Source organism: Juglans microcarpa x Juglans regia, chromosome 6D (assembly GCF_004785595.1).
Source record: "Juglans microcarpa x Juglans regia isolate MS1-56 chromosome 6D, Jm3101_v1.0, whole genome shotgun sequence".
Classification (NCBI taxonomy): domain Eukaryota; kingdom Viridiplantae; phylum Streptophyta; class Magnoliopsida; order Fagales; family Juglandaceae; genus Juglans; species Juglans microcarpa x Juglans regia.
In genome coordinates this window covers 37,594,607-37,607,683 of record NC_054604.1, presented here as the reverse complement: position 1 = coordinate 37,607,683, position 13,077 = coordinate 37,594,607, and the positions used below count along the sequence as shown (strand labels likewise).

General features: G+C 37.9%; 1 protein-coding gene across 2 annotated transcripts; it reads right to left on the bottom strand.

The window, feature by feature from the left end:
* Window positions 1-435: 435 nt before the first annotated feature.
* Window positions 436-11,473, bottom strand: LOC121235764. Of its 2 annotated transcripts, XM_041132159.1 has the most exons (10): window positions 11,162-11,473; window positions 7,118-10,257; window positions 4,839-6,192; window positions 2,821-3,167; window positions 2,531-2,731; window positions 2,036-2,199; window positions 1,491-1,582; window positions 1,313-1,419; window positions 1,024-1,119; window positions 436-927 (listed from the first exon to the last, which is right to left on the bottom strand). In XM_041132159.1, exons 1-8 carry the CDS (start codon window positions 11,343-11,345, stop codon window positions 1,388-1,390), a joined length of 5,514 nt encoding a protein of 1,837 aa, XP_040988093.1. In that variant the 5' UTR covers window positions 11,346-11,473; the 3' UTR covers window positions 436-927; window positions 1,024-1,119; window positions 1,313-1,387. The 2 variants fall into 2 exon arrangements, with proteins under 2 accessions (XP_040988093.1, XP_040988092.1); XM_041132158.1 differs by having other exon boundaries at window positions 436-1,119.
* Window positions 11,474-13,077: the final 1,604 nt, after the last annotated feature.

The window sequence follows — 13,077 nt, the reverse complement described above, 5'->3', positions numbered from 1 at the left end:
TTAATTTTTTTTATGTAGATCTTATATTTATTTACTTTTTTTAAAATAACTATACGATATTTGCACACTCATAACTACAAATATGATTTCTCTTTTAAAAATCCTCTAGTCCACGATCACAGCTATTTTGTTTTCACACTTCTATTATATATAATCCTATGTGATTGATTTCATTAAATATCCAGAGCTCCTGGCTCTAACTCTAAGCTAAACGACATAATCCCACGAAAATAACCACAAGGACCAACTTATTCGATCTGTTGTAAGTTCTCAAATGAAACAGATTAGATAAAGAAAAAATATATTCATCGTTCATTTTCTCATCATCCTCTCATACCTCATTATGAAATAATGAAAAGATGATGAAAATTAAGACGATGAGTAGCATTATACTTAAACAAATAAGGGGAGATCACTGCAATAAGACTAGAAGTAGAAGCGCAATTAGCAAGAATGAATTTAGCTCCATACTTGATAGTATTTGCTATCTTGTAACATCTACAATAACACTACCAAAGATTACTTGTCCAACTCCATTTAACAGTTTACTTGCCGGTTGCCACTTCTTTGAACTTCTGCACAGCAATTTCTCTTTCTAATAAGTTCAGATATGTATTCAAACCTGAGGCTCCTTGAATTTCTGCTAACTTCATTTTCCATCCAAGAAAATAATTATAAAATACATAGAAACTCACTGTTTTTACAACAATCTGTGGAATTCCATCTTTGGCCTCAGGGAATGAGCAACTGCTGGAAGCAACGGACTAATGTGCATCTACTGGTCAGAAACTTGTTATCTCTAGAGTTTGCTGCACTGCTGGTGCTGTGGCGTTAAGATTGGGAATAAGTGCTGAAGAAGTAGGATCAATGCCCGAATTGGTTTTAGCTGCTTTGGCAGCTATAAAAAATTTGCTTCAAACCAATAAGCTGCAAAATAGCCCTTTCCATCGGCAAAGTATGGAACTGAGGAATTACGGTCAGATAGCAAAAGGTCCAAAATACAATAATGAGTAGAGAATATACACCGTAACATCAGTGACTACTGCAATCTTCAGCTACAATTGCGCTGGGAAGAAGTCACCTGCTCCTAAACTCTTCCAGAGTATGTTCCTTGGAAATCTGCCACATAAAGCACACAACAATTGTTTCAGTTCCAACTTCAAAAACCAAAACTGAAAAGAAAAATAACATCTTGTTTCTTTATCTAGAGTATCTTTGTTTATTGTGAAAGCGTGCTTTAAAACCAGACATGATTCTCCTCACATTCAAGAGGAAAGAGAAAAATAACATCAAAATATTAAAGAAAACATACCTTTTCTTGACAAATTCCCTCACCAGATGACTGAAAAAGTGCAAATTTATGCACTCTTTTTCATTCTCTAGCCTGCTACTTTAGCTGAAGTTTTCGAGGCAAAAGAACTGCAAAAGCATATAATTGTTTCAGTCTAGTGATAGCTAATTTATAGCTTTAAACAGTTTAGATAATTTACCTTCGGCTATATTGGAAAAGCTTTCTGGGGGAAAAATCGCTTCAGGGTCTACTCTTTGCTGGGAAGAAACAACTAGAGCCACACTTTGTTTACTGCAGAAACAAAACACAAAGTTGTCACTGCTTTGTTAGAGCATATAGAGAGAGTCCAAAGCGGCGACAAATTTTATGCCTTTCACCAGCACTATCATCAAAGAAAAGGCTGCAACCATATCATCATTTTTCGGAGAAAATGCCTATGGCAGAAATATCATTACTGGATAGCTCAGCAGCCGAATGAATGTTAAGATATTTGCTTAAAGTTTGAAGTCGTGGACTCCGTTGTTTTCACAATTTATCTCATTTTATCTAATCATTATAACTTTCTCAAATTTTTACATAAAAAAAACAAAATAATTTAATTTTTTTAAATTTTAAAATAAAAATAATATTAAAAATATATATTCAAATAATATTTTATTCAACTTTTTAATTTTAATCTCAACTCATTATCTTCGAAAATAAACGAGTTGTTTCACATAAGGCAAAATAATTTGAGTTACACACCTGGCCCATGAAGGAATGAATTTACTGTTTGGTGCATCATCATCGTCTTCGTCTTCATCTTCATCGTCTGAAACTTTGTACGGAGAAATATCATACGATTGTTCTGGCTTTGTGTTGGTAAACAATTTGTCACTTTCTATTGCTTTGTTCAGACTGCTCGTTACCTAAAAGAATTTAGGAAGTCCCAGCATCAACCGTATGAAAGTTAATTATATTATAAACTCATAACAATGGTGCGAGGACAATAATTTTCTACAAGGTGGTTCACACTAAGAATTGCATTTTAAGCAATTACAGTTTAAACAAAAATATAATCCTTTTACTATGAAGTGTAGTCTGGAAAGGATAAGGCGCTGACAGGTATCAAAAGGTCCATGAAATATGAGGGCAAAACCACTCACTAACAACAGAAACTATTAACATTTTTTATTTGGTTTTGGGGGGGGGGGGGGTGGGTGGGGGGGTTGGGAAACACCACAAGCAAAACTTGTTTACCTTTGAATTATTTCCTCTATTGCTCAAGCCCTCGGAATCCTTGAGATTGCTTTCTTTCCTGGTGTCACTAGATGGAATCCTGGTAGTCCTATGTTCAGTCTCTGAAACCTTCCCAGGATTGTCAGCTTCCCTAATGCTTTCCATCTTTTTATGTTTATCTGTTTCATCCTTATTTTCCTTCCTCTCATCCTTTCTTGTATCCTACAAAAGACAGACCAGTAATTTACGTTATTCCTAAAACAGGAAGCAGACAGAATCACAAATTATTTTAAGAGCACAAGGCCTCTTACTGTAGCTCGGTATTTCAGTTCTTTCTCGTCTTTCTCACCACATAATTTCTCATGATCTTGCTGCCGCCTACGTGAAACCTCAACACGCTTTCTTTTTCTCTCCTTCTCTTTCCTTTCTTCTTCTTCCCTCTGCCTTTTCTTTGCTGCCATATCAACCTCTTTTTTCTTCTTTTCCTCTTCTTTTCTTTTCTTCTGCAACACCAACTGCCTCAAATTTTCCTGCTCCAATCTGGCTCGCTCAAGCTTCAAGGCTTCCTTCTTCATTTTACGCTCATTCTCTTTCTTTTCTGCAAGACGTTTTGCTGCCTCAGCAGCCTCTAGGGCCTTCACTTTGATGTCTCTCTTCCCTACAAGTAAGGACAGGAAGTTTTGATATAATTGAAAAATTGGGAGGGGGAAAGCAAAACTGAATTTTCAGGAAAAAAAACAGTGGTGATACAACCATAAAAACTGCTAGAATCTCATTCCAACCATACTCTTATGTACCTTGATCAAAGACACACATTCATAGTAGCTTACAGCTTCATGCGGGGACGAATTTAGGGGGGGCCATGTACCCCCCAAAATTCTGATATTTTTCACTAATTTAATTCAAAGTTATTTATAAAAAATAAAATAAAAGAGTATTAGATGTGAATTTCTTTAATCCCAAATATGTTTTATTCTCCATAAATCATATATGTGCTCATGGATTTATCATGTAAACCCATATTTTCTAATTTGATTTATTATGTTGTATGTACATTTAAATTAGTTTTGAATATCATACTATGGACAAGCCAAAAACTTTCAATCATAAACATTGTTAAGACTAGGTTTCCAAATAAATATAAATTTGACCGAACTTTTTCAGTTTTTAATATTGTTGAAATAAGTTTTCGAAACAAAATAAATGACAACTATCTTATAAATTATTTGCTAGTCTATATTAAGAAGAAATGTGATAATTAATGATCTTTATTTGTTGAAAGAACATTGAGATCAATTGGCATGTTACATGTTTTTATTTTTTATTCAAACTTGAAACTTCCATATATATTTATGCACGCTTTTAAGTAATCTTTTAATTTGTTATATACAAACTTTTATATATCCTAATTCCTACGGGCCCCCCCTCTACATAAATCCTAGCTTCGTCCCTGGCTTCATGGACCTCTTTCAAAGGATAACGTTTCTAAGCATATTGCATAAAAGATACAGCAAAGGTTCATTCCAGGTTCAGTATAATCTCCCACCATACACAAGTCCTTATTGAGCTCCTTGAGTTCAAAACTTAAGCCCTTTTTCTCTTGCAGTTCCTATCTTTTATCTTTTGTATATCAAGTCTATTTAGTCTTCATATCAGATTTATGGCACTATCAGCCAGAACTCAAATTTCTTGTTTTGTACTTTCTACATAGAAAATGGATATTTCATTTCTTCGAGTCAAACTCAGTGTTCATGATAGGCATTTTTCTAGAAGCATCCAAATCATTTCATCCAGTGCTCCTCAAACTTCCATTTTCAGGATTCTCCTCAGTTTTATAGATGATTCTAATGTAACTTAATTAATATTGGAGAGATATGATTTACTTCGAAAATTTAAGGTCAATGGCACTACTGATCCTATTTCTCGATGGCAAAGAATTCTATACAGCCTGATTTCCACTAGAAATGGAACATTATAGGACATAAGTCGGGGTAATGAGAGAGAGAGGGAGCGAGTTTAGCAATACAAACTTATCAAAAAAAAGTTTAGCAATACAATACAAAAACTATCTGGCTACACAAATTTAGTTCAATAAAGCAGCTCAAACTGAAAACTTAAGACTTATAGTCATCGCAAGAGTAGACAATATGAAGTTGCATGGTCTATGAAACTGCACATAATCCAGGAAACCCAATATGGAATTTTTTATACATTAACTTAAAGCATATGGTATGTGAGCAGCTAGATACAAAAAATGAGGTCTATTGGTAAAGCAATTGTCAATGAAAACTGGCGATCTTCATGAGAAAGAAGAGGGAGAAAAAATTACCTGTGATAGCTGTGGCTGCTTGTTTTTGTTGAACAAGAGGAATAAAGGAAGTGATATTGGAGACAATATTGTTAGGCTTGGACTCCCTCCCTAAGAAAGTAGGGCTCCCTTTTCTCGTACTGGTTTTTCCAGATAATTTTGGCTTAATGAATCTGTCACGAACTGATTCTGTGGCCCTCGTAACACTACTTACTCCAATGGATACACTCTGGTTCTCTTTCGCCTTATTGACATATCTTTTCTTACGACTGTGTTGGTTTCTAAGCTTCTGTTTGACCCTAGTATGAGTCCCAGTGAAGCTAAACTCCATGTTTACAGAGTCTAGACTACATCTATCTCCATACATCTCCACTTCAGAAACAGATGCCGGAGGGTTTGGATTTTCTGTAATGTCAAGAAGTGGTTCTCTTTTGACTGAGCTGGTTGTCACTTCTGAACGAATGCCTTCTGGGATTGTCTCGGCTACCTCATCTGCATTCTCATTGTCTTCATTAATGCAGGGAAGCTCCGGATTTAAGCTTGTTCGTTTCTCTGAACTGCCAGAGTTTGATTTGATTCTATCCCAGAGCTTTCCAACTGGAGATGTATAAGGATTCCTTATATTCCAATCTGATTGACAACTAGAATTAGGTGGGCAATGTGAATAGGACCTCCCATGAAAAGCGCGGCCAAATTCTTCATTCACCCAACTACCGTGTGGGTGCTTTCCAGTATCATCCGTAGAAAGGTTGCTTCTGAGGTCCATGCCCTCTAGAAGCCCATTAGGAACAGAACTGTACAGACTTGGAATTGTGTGCAACTTATACGCAGCTGAAGAACAGGATAATGGGGTATTCGTGCAAGCAGATCTGCAAAGCTGCTCCAGAATACTAGCACGTTCTATAGCAGTGTTTGGAAGGTCGAAGTTCTCTAAGTTAAATCCCTCCCCCGCAATGCATGGCTGTTTGTCATCTGTTTGCAGAATGAACCCCTCAAACACAGGCACCGCCTCGTCAGCCCCCGCCATATCCAAAGAGTGGCTACATGGAGAAACAACTGAGCAACTCGAGAATTTGTCAGGTCCTTTAAATTTAGATATATTTTCCTGCAAGGTTCTTTCACTGCAAGTAAAATGTTCTGTACTTCCCAGTCCTAATTTATCTTCAAGGGGGATCTGGTCTACAATACACTGCAGTCTTGAATCAAAGATTTTGCCATTTGAATTAGCCTCTTCCATTTCCTCTGTCAAGCAACCTTGAGAATCACCAGCAGCCTGATCGATCAAACTTGAGATAAGGGACATTCTTAGCCCATCTTCGACAAAAGTGAAAGGCATGTTTGCACTTCCACCTATAGCTTCCAAGCTGAGTTGAGCCTGTTGGAGTTTGTTTTGGAATATATTGCACATCAGAAAAGCTCTAATGAAAAAAAAAATCACGAAATATGTTCCGAACTGGCAAGTAATTAGAATAATATATCAAATTATGCGACAGGCAAACATATAGCTAATTCTAAATAATTCAACAGTTATATTACGTTCTAGCAATTCGTTGTTGGTACACTCAGTTAGACATCCATAATTGCATAAGCAAAGTCCATCCATTCATCGTTGGACCCTAATAGCGATGCGCTAGGGATTGGTGATTGCAGATCCACCTAAATGACAAATTAAAATGCAAATTTACCATCCAGAGTAAAACCATCTCTGCACATGAACAAATTAAATTAAACAAAGCCATCATTCCAATTACTTGGAATTGATACATGAATCCCTATCACAATATAGCTCTAGCTAAAGCCATCTATTTCCTTACCATATCTACCATGCTCTTTTGGTCGGGTCGGGTCAGGTTTTTGGATCCATTGACCACCTTTGTCAAGGTTATAGGTAAGCATGGTGTTTTTATTTGCAAGATGTTATAATTATCCGGTGTCATATCTAATATCACAAGGGGGTTCCGGTGAGATTACCAGACTGAAATTTCCACATCACAAAACAATGAAAGAGCCAACTGCAAAAAAATTTAAGTGACAAGTATTTCAACTTAAAGATTAAGATCATCCAATCGGGTCAATATTTCCAAATGATTGCCAACACCAAAGACTACTGTCATCTTAATCACTTTTTATTGCAGTTTTTTGGATAGATGTAACATGTTCCACGTAACCAAGGTATTCTTCTATGACAGACCCAAGAAAAAAAAAACGAAGGCTGTCCCAATTCAATGTCATTTTCGGGGATTGATGACCTAATAAATCAACATAATAAGTTTTCTAATTTACAACAGAGAAGCAAGTACCTCTTCAACTTGCAGCCTAGGTGAAGATTCAGACCCTTCTACCATGTGGCCCTCCTCATTTTCACGCATTTCTTCAACCAGGCTCTTACTGATGTCTAATTGTGCAACCCCCTCCTCAAGGGATGATGAAAAGTATTGAGAATCTAGGACAGCCTTGGGATTATCTTCTGCATCATTCAGGTTTTCACTTATAGAATACCTGCTGATCAATTCAACCCCCTCTTCCCTCGAGCCTGAGGAAGTAGAAAGGACACTAGTTAGTTGTCCCTCAATCTTTCTCCGCTTATGCTGAGGCCCTAAATCCTCTGAGCCCAAGCTAAAACTACCTCTTGGCATGGCAATCTTTGCAATCTCATCTTCGGTTGATTTTAGACCAACTACAAGTTTTTCTTCACTGATACATCTCCCCAAGGAATCTGCATTTCCATTCTGAGAATTACCTGAATGTATAATCTGCTGCTCCAAATCATCCACCAAAAGAGGACAAGGAATGTCAACTGTAGAATCTGTTAAAGATACATCAAGATCATTGAAAAGACTGGATCCACTAACAATGGCAAAATTAGCATCTGTTGATTTTTTGGGATCACCACAGAGACCACTATCAAGTCTATCATCTTCAGAAACCAATTTGGTAGATTGCCCGTCATCATGTTCCACAACAACCTTCTCATAGGAAAGATCCATCCTAGTATCAACACAAACATTTGATAGATTAGAATTCATTAGTTTTGGCAAACTTCTAATTGAATCTTCACAGGTAACTCTGGAGATAGATGAATGATCCAGCAAAGAAGATTTCTCTTGGTAAATCCCGCCACTTTCTGGAAAAGTATAAATAGCTGCATCCTTAGGAACCTCAGATGGTTTTTTAAGTAAAGACACAGCATTTCCATCCGAAAATCCACTGGCTTCATATGTCTCCTCGACTGGGACTTTGGATGAAGATTCTTGAGGTTCATTTTCATTGCTCAAATCTTCCTGCTCCTCTGGCAGATGTTTCCCTGGGGATATGCTGCACCTAGCTTGATGACTAACAAATGCTACTTTCTCCATTAACTCTGCAGGATTAGCAAAAGCTTCTGAGGACCTGCCCTGTACCTCCTTTTCAGATGCAGGACAAGAAATTCCATTCAAACCAGACTCATCCACATCAACAAAATTAAGTTGCTTGGGCTTCATAAGCATATTAGAATCAGAGGGCGGCCTCATCACTAAAACATCAGATCCGACTCTAAGGCAAGCAATGTCCATATTAGACCCAGGACAACCTAAGCCAGCATCAATGAACTCATCAGAATCAATCTCAGATTCCATCATATTTACAGCGCATCTCTCCAGCCCAACCGTGTCACTGGTTCCAATACATGGCAAGACTTTTATTTGAGTACGTGGGCCTTTATTAAGGTCAATTCCTTCAGAAATGTCTATAGATTGTGCAATTGGAGGCTTGTTGGAGGAATTAGATCTAGAGTGTGTGACTTTAAAACCCAAAGCATGGGAGGAGTTGAGAGGTTTTGATATTCCTTCACTGGTACTTGTCGTTTCTCCCTTTATGTCGGTAGCAGCAAATGCGTCAGCGACATTTTCCTTATCCGAATAACATGTCGCATTAATTGTACATGGATCTCGATCCTTTTGACTTGGCAAGGACCTTCCAGCAGACATTTGAGCACCCTGTATTTCATTCGACTTGCTGGAAGCAGCAACTCTGGACCGGGTGACCCTTTGGTTATAGGCATTGGAGTAGACAGCTTTAGGAATAATTTTGATGTTACTAGTAGCCTGTGACTCTGTATTTCTGGCAACGCACTTTACTTCAGAATCCCCCTTACTTGAGTGCTCTCTTGCATTTTCCCCACATAAATCTTGATCTTGTTGACTCAGTGAGGACCTTGCATCATACATCTGAGGGGCCTGTCCATTTTTTGAAGCTGCATCTCCAATCCAACTTGGAGATTGATGCAGTTTTGAGGATTTTCTCACGGACTGTGCCTCTGAAGTACCATTAACATTGTTCAATGACTGGCAAGAACTTCTAGATCTTAGATCTCTACCAAAATGAGCATTACATCCCTCTTCCTTTCTCTGGCAGTCCACCATTATTTTTTTAAATGTACTACTGTCAATAGTGATAGCAGAGGGATTGACCAATTCCACTGACTCGTACACATAAATGCAAGGCTCCTTGGAATCGCTAAGATCATCCGCCTTGTTATTGTCACAAGAGCTATCCAGATTTATTGATTTACTCGAGCACCTAGTCTCCCTAGAATTTCTAGATCGTGTTACTCTTCTAAGGTAAACATTGCTTCCCATGTCCTTGCGCAGGTCATCTCCTCTTTTTGCCTTCCTCTCTTCACAACTCTTGTTGCTGATATTAGCGGGTTCAATTAGTTCCAACAGTTCATTCTCATGGCAAGACTGCTCATTTAAGTTGGAGGTAGAACCTGTAAGTATACCACCATCTTCCCTGGAGATATAAGATTTATTCACATTCAAAGAGCACAGCTGCTGGCTGGAGCTTACAGACCTCGTCATTCTACCTGAGTAAATATAGCTACCATTTCCCATACTCCAGCAATCACCTACTTTTGCTCCTTTCTCTGTGAACCTAGCAGTCGTGATATCCATCGGATTGACAAACACTGACTCATCATCCTGGTCATTCTGAAGGGAAGCAATTGCAGACCCTGAAATTCCACCAGCAAATGTATCAACATTATTCTCGTCACTTGAGCAGCTGTTGGCTGCTTTTGCGCTATTGCGAAGCTCTATAGCCCTTTGTCTTGACTTAGACCTATGAATCCTTGCCAATGATAGAGCTTGGTCATGGTAAATATCCGGTACTCCCATATCTCTTGGATCTTGAGGAGACATAGCAGTATGATCCAGCTCAGGAACACCACTGGAGGCACATCCATCATCATCAGGACGCTGCTGCAAAGATGATGGCCCATCTCCGGCATCAAAGCCTTCGTCTGAAGCATGAACCTGTGTGTGCGGCTCATTTGGTAACTGTCCATTATCGGATGCAAAAACTGGTTTGTTGTACAGAGAGCAGTGACTACTGGAATAAGTGATGGTGGGCGGTGGCTGTGGGAGTAAGACTCCCGATAGGAGCTCTTCTTTATTGAATTCTGCAATGCCAAAAATGGTATTCATGAGGTCAAGGACATAGAATCTCAGTCATTTCAAGAAAGTAACAGAAACATTAAGTGGTGTGACATTGGGACAGAAGGTCCTTAGGCTGAAGCCATGCACCTCTAGTTCTTAACAATTTTTCTAATGATTATATTAGTTTTAATATCGGTTACAAACTCTACGCATGAGAACATGCCCAATTAGATGAATTGAATATTTCGGAACGAATTTCTGAAACAGGAAGCCAGGACACATTCAATACCATCCAAATTTCAAGCGAACCCTATTTCATGTAGTTCAAGCTTCAGCTACAGAATATGATATGGCAATAAAACTTGTGAATCTACTTCTTTAAGGTCCCTCACAGTGAAGCTATCTAAGCAATATTTTAGGGCTTCACACTAGTACCCTAAAATCAGAGGTTCGTACTAAAGTACAAGACTTTGTGCAAATGCAAAAACTAAAATAAAATTGCTAGATAACGATGGAATGATAAGCAACTGCAATGCCATTTGTTTAAACCGTTTGGTTGATGACAAAAAGGTAAGGACGCGATCTAAGTCTTGAATTTGAAACTTCTACATTGCGAAGTCCACGTTACACAAGCATCACTAAATTGACAAGCAAAATTTTGCGAATAAAAGCAAAATTCAGTGTAATCTTTGGTCCCAAAAGTATAAAAATTACTTCCGAAAATGCAAAACAACTCCTTGGAAAATTCTAAACCAAAAAAAAAAAAAAAAAAAAAATCCAAGCAAAAATCGTATTACTAAATAATGGAACTAAAGCATTTTCAAAATCCCGAACGAATGCAAAATCACTTCGAGAAAAACGCTTTCCAATTGATTGAGAAAACCACATAACAACAACAATAAAGTGAATATGATAGGTGTGAATTACCTTTGAGATCTGAGGGCTGAGCGTGGAGCGGATGAGGCCAGAGCCAAGGGGGAGGAGCAATTCCGTCAATAAGGAGTTTGGAGGCTAGGTGTTGGTCGAAGAGATGGGTCTGGTGCTTGACCCGGTCGATGATTCGCTGCTTCCGATCGAAGATCTGCACAAATAGCTTCTCTAACGTCGACATCTTCTTCTTCTTCTTCAGAGGATAGCCATGAAAATCACTAGCGCTGGGGGGGTGGGGAGAGAGAGAGAGAGAGAGAGAGAGGTTTGGGGTTCTGGATGAACGGTGGGGATGGGATTTCGTTTAGCGCGGCTTAGATTTCAAAATTTTGAACTGCGGAAATAAATGAATAAAAAAAAAAAAAAAAAAACAATTTACATGTTTTCTAATTTATTTTTCTTTAACCAGAACGTTCTTCCTATTATGATATTATCCTTTCCTGCAAAACTTTTTTCAGTTTGACCCATAGGTTTTACACTTTTTGCATCCTGACCCTTAGGTTTTACGCTTTATTGAATAAGATTTTTCCATCTATCTAATAAAGGGAGAAAGAAAGAAAATTAGAAGCGATTGAAAAGTGAACTTTTGAGAACATGATTGGAACTAATTAAACTAATGATATGGGAAATAAATGTTATTTGGATCTCACTTTTGTGTTGAGTCTTTAGGCATTTCGGATGAAGCCCAATAATTATGTAAGTTTGAGAATCAAGTCGAGGGTAAAGGTTTTAATTAGGATTTGGTCTCTTTAATTATTATTGTTTCTTGATGTTACTTGCTGTATCTTGATGCTAAGAAAAAAGTAGCCTGATATATTAATGTATAATTGACTCACTTTTGTAAGAGATCAAGCATATATATCATGAAGTGATTGGAGAGGATGAGACTAATTTTGATTAATTTTCATGCTTTTCTCAATGGTGTTTGCATCAAATAGCATGACTTGTGCCATCTTTAAGTTGCACCCATGCTATGTTGTACACGTTATAATGATTTCAAATTTAGGATAAATTTTCGAGAAGTCAAAGAAACGGTTTTCATCTGCATCTACATGATCTCCATCTCAATCTTTTGGAAGTGTATAGCCATTTGTTGTCTATGTATTGACACGGATATCGGCCGATGGGAAGCAACTATTTCACAGCCTACATGTAAGTATGGATATTGTTGCTACAAGTATTGAGACATATTTTGATTTTTTGTTATTTTGGCCAGACTGTATATTTTGTGCAAAGTCATGTGATGATACGTAGGTTGTGATAATATGTGGGCACCAATATGTATAGTAAAAAAGTAGGTTGCAATAATATGTGGACAACAAAAAGTACTTAAACAAACAGTTCTGTTATAGGCAACTGGGGGTGGGAACCTCCAGAGAGTCGTCAGCCAAGATATATTAAAAAAAAATCGATTGAAACATAAGAAATTTCGTGGAAGGTTTTCTTCATGGGCAAAGAGAGAGAGGGTTTGGGAGGTTTTCCATTATGCAACAGAAAAAATGTTTTCTTCTGGGAATTTGGATTCACTCCTTTTTTATATTGTGGAATTTGATTCACAATGATCTCAACTACACTTTTTCCTTTTTAACCAACCCCATGCACTAACGGCGTGAAATCTCTCTCTCTCTATCTCTCTCTCTCTCTTCTTTTATGTTTCTTTTTGGGTTTCTTTAAACTCTTGATTGGCGGTGTTGCATTGTACTTTGTAATAGCAGCGCACAACTTTTTCTTCACGGGTGAAGTTCAAGTCTTAGTAGAAGATTACTATGGAGTCTTTGGATGATGGGGAGCGAGTCAGCCGCAAGATAGTGTCCAGCATTCACCCCACTTTGGCCGCCGACCACAAGAGGAAGGGGGTCATTGAATATGTCCAAGGGCTCGTTAGTCCTACCCACAATGACGACGACAGACTCAGA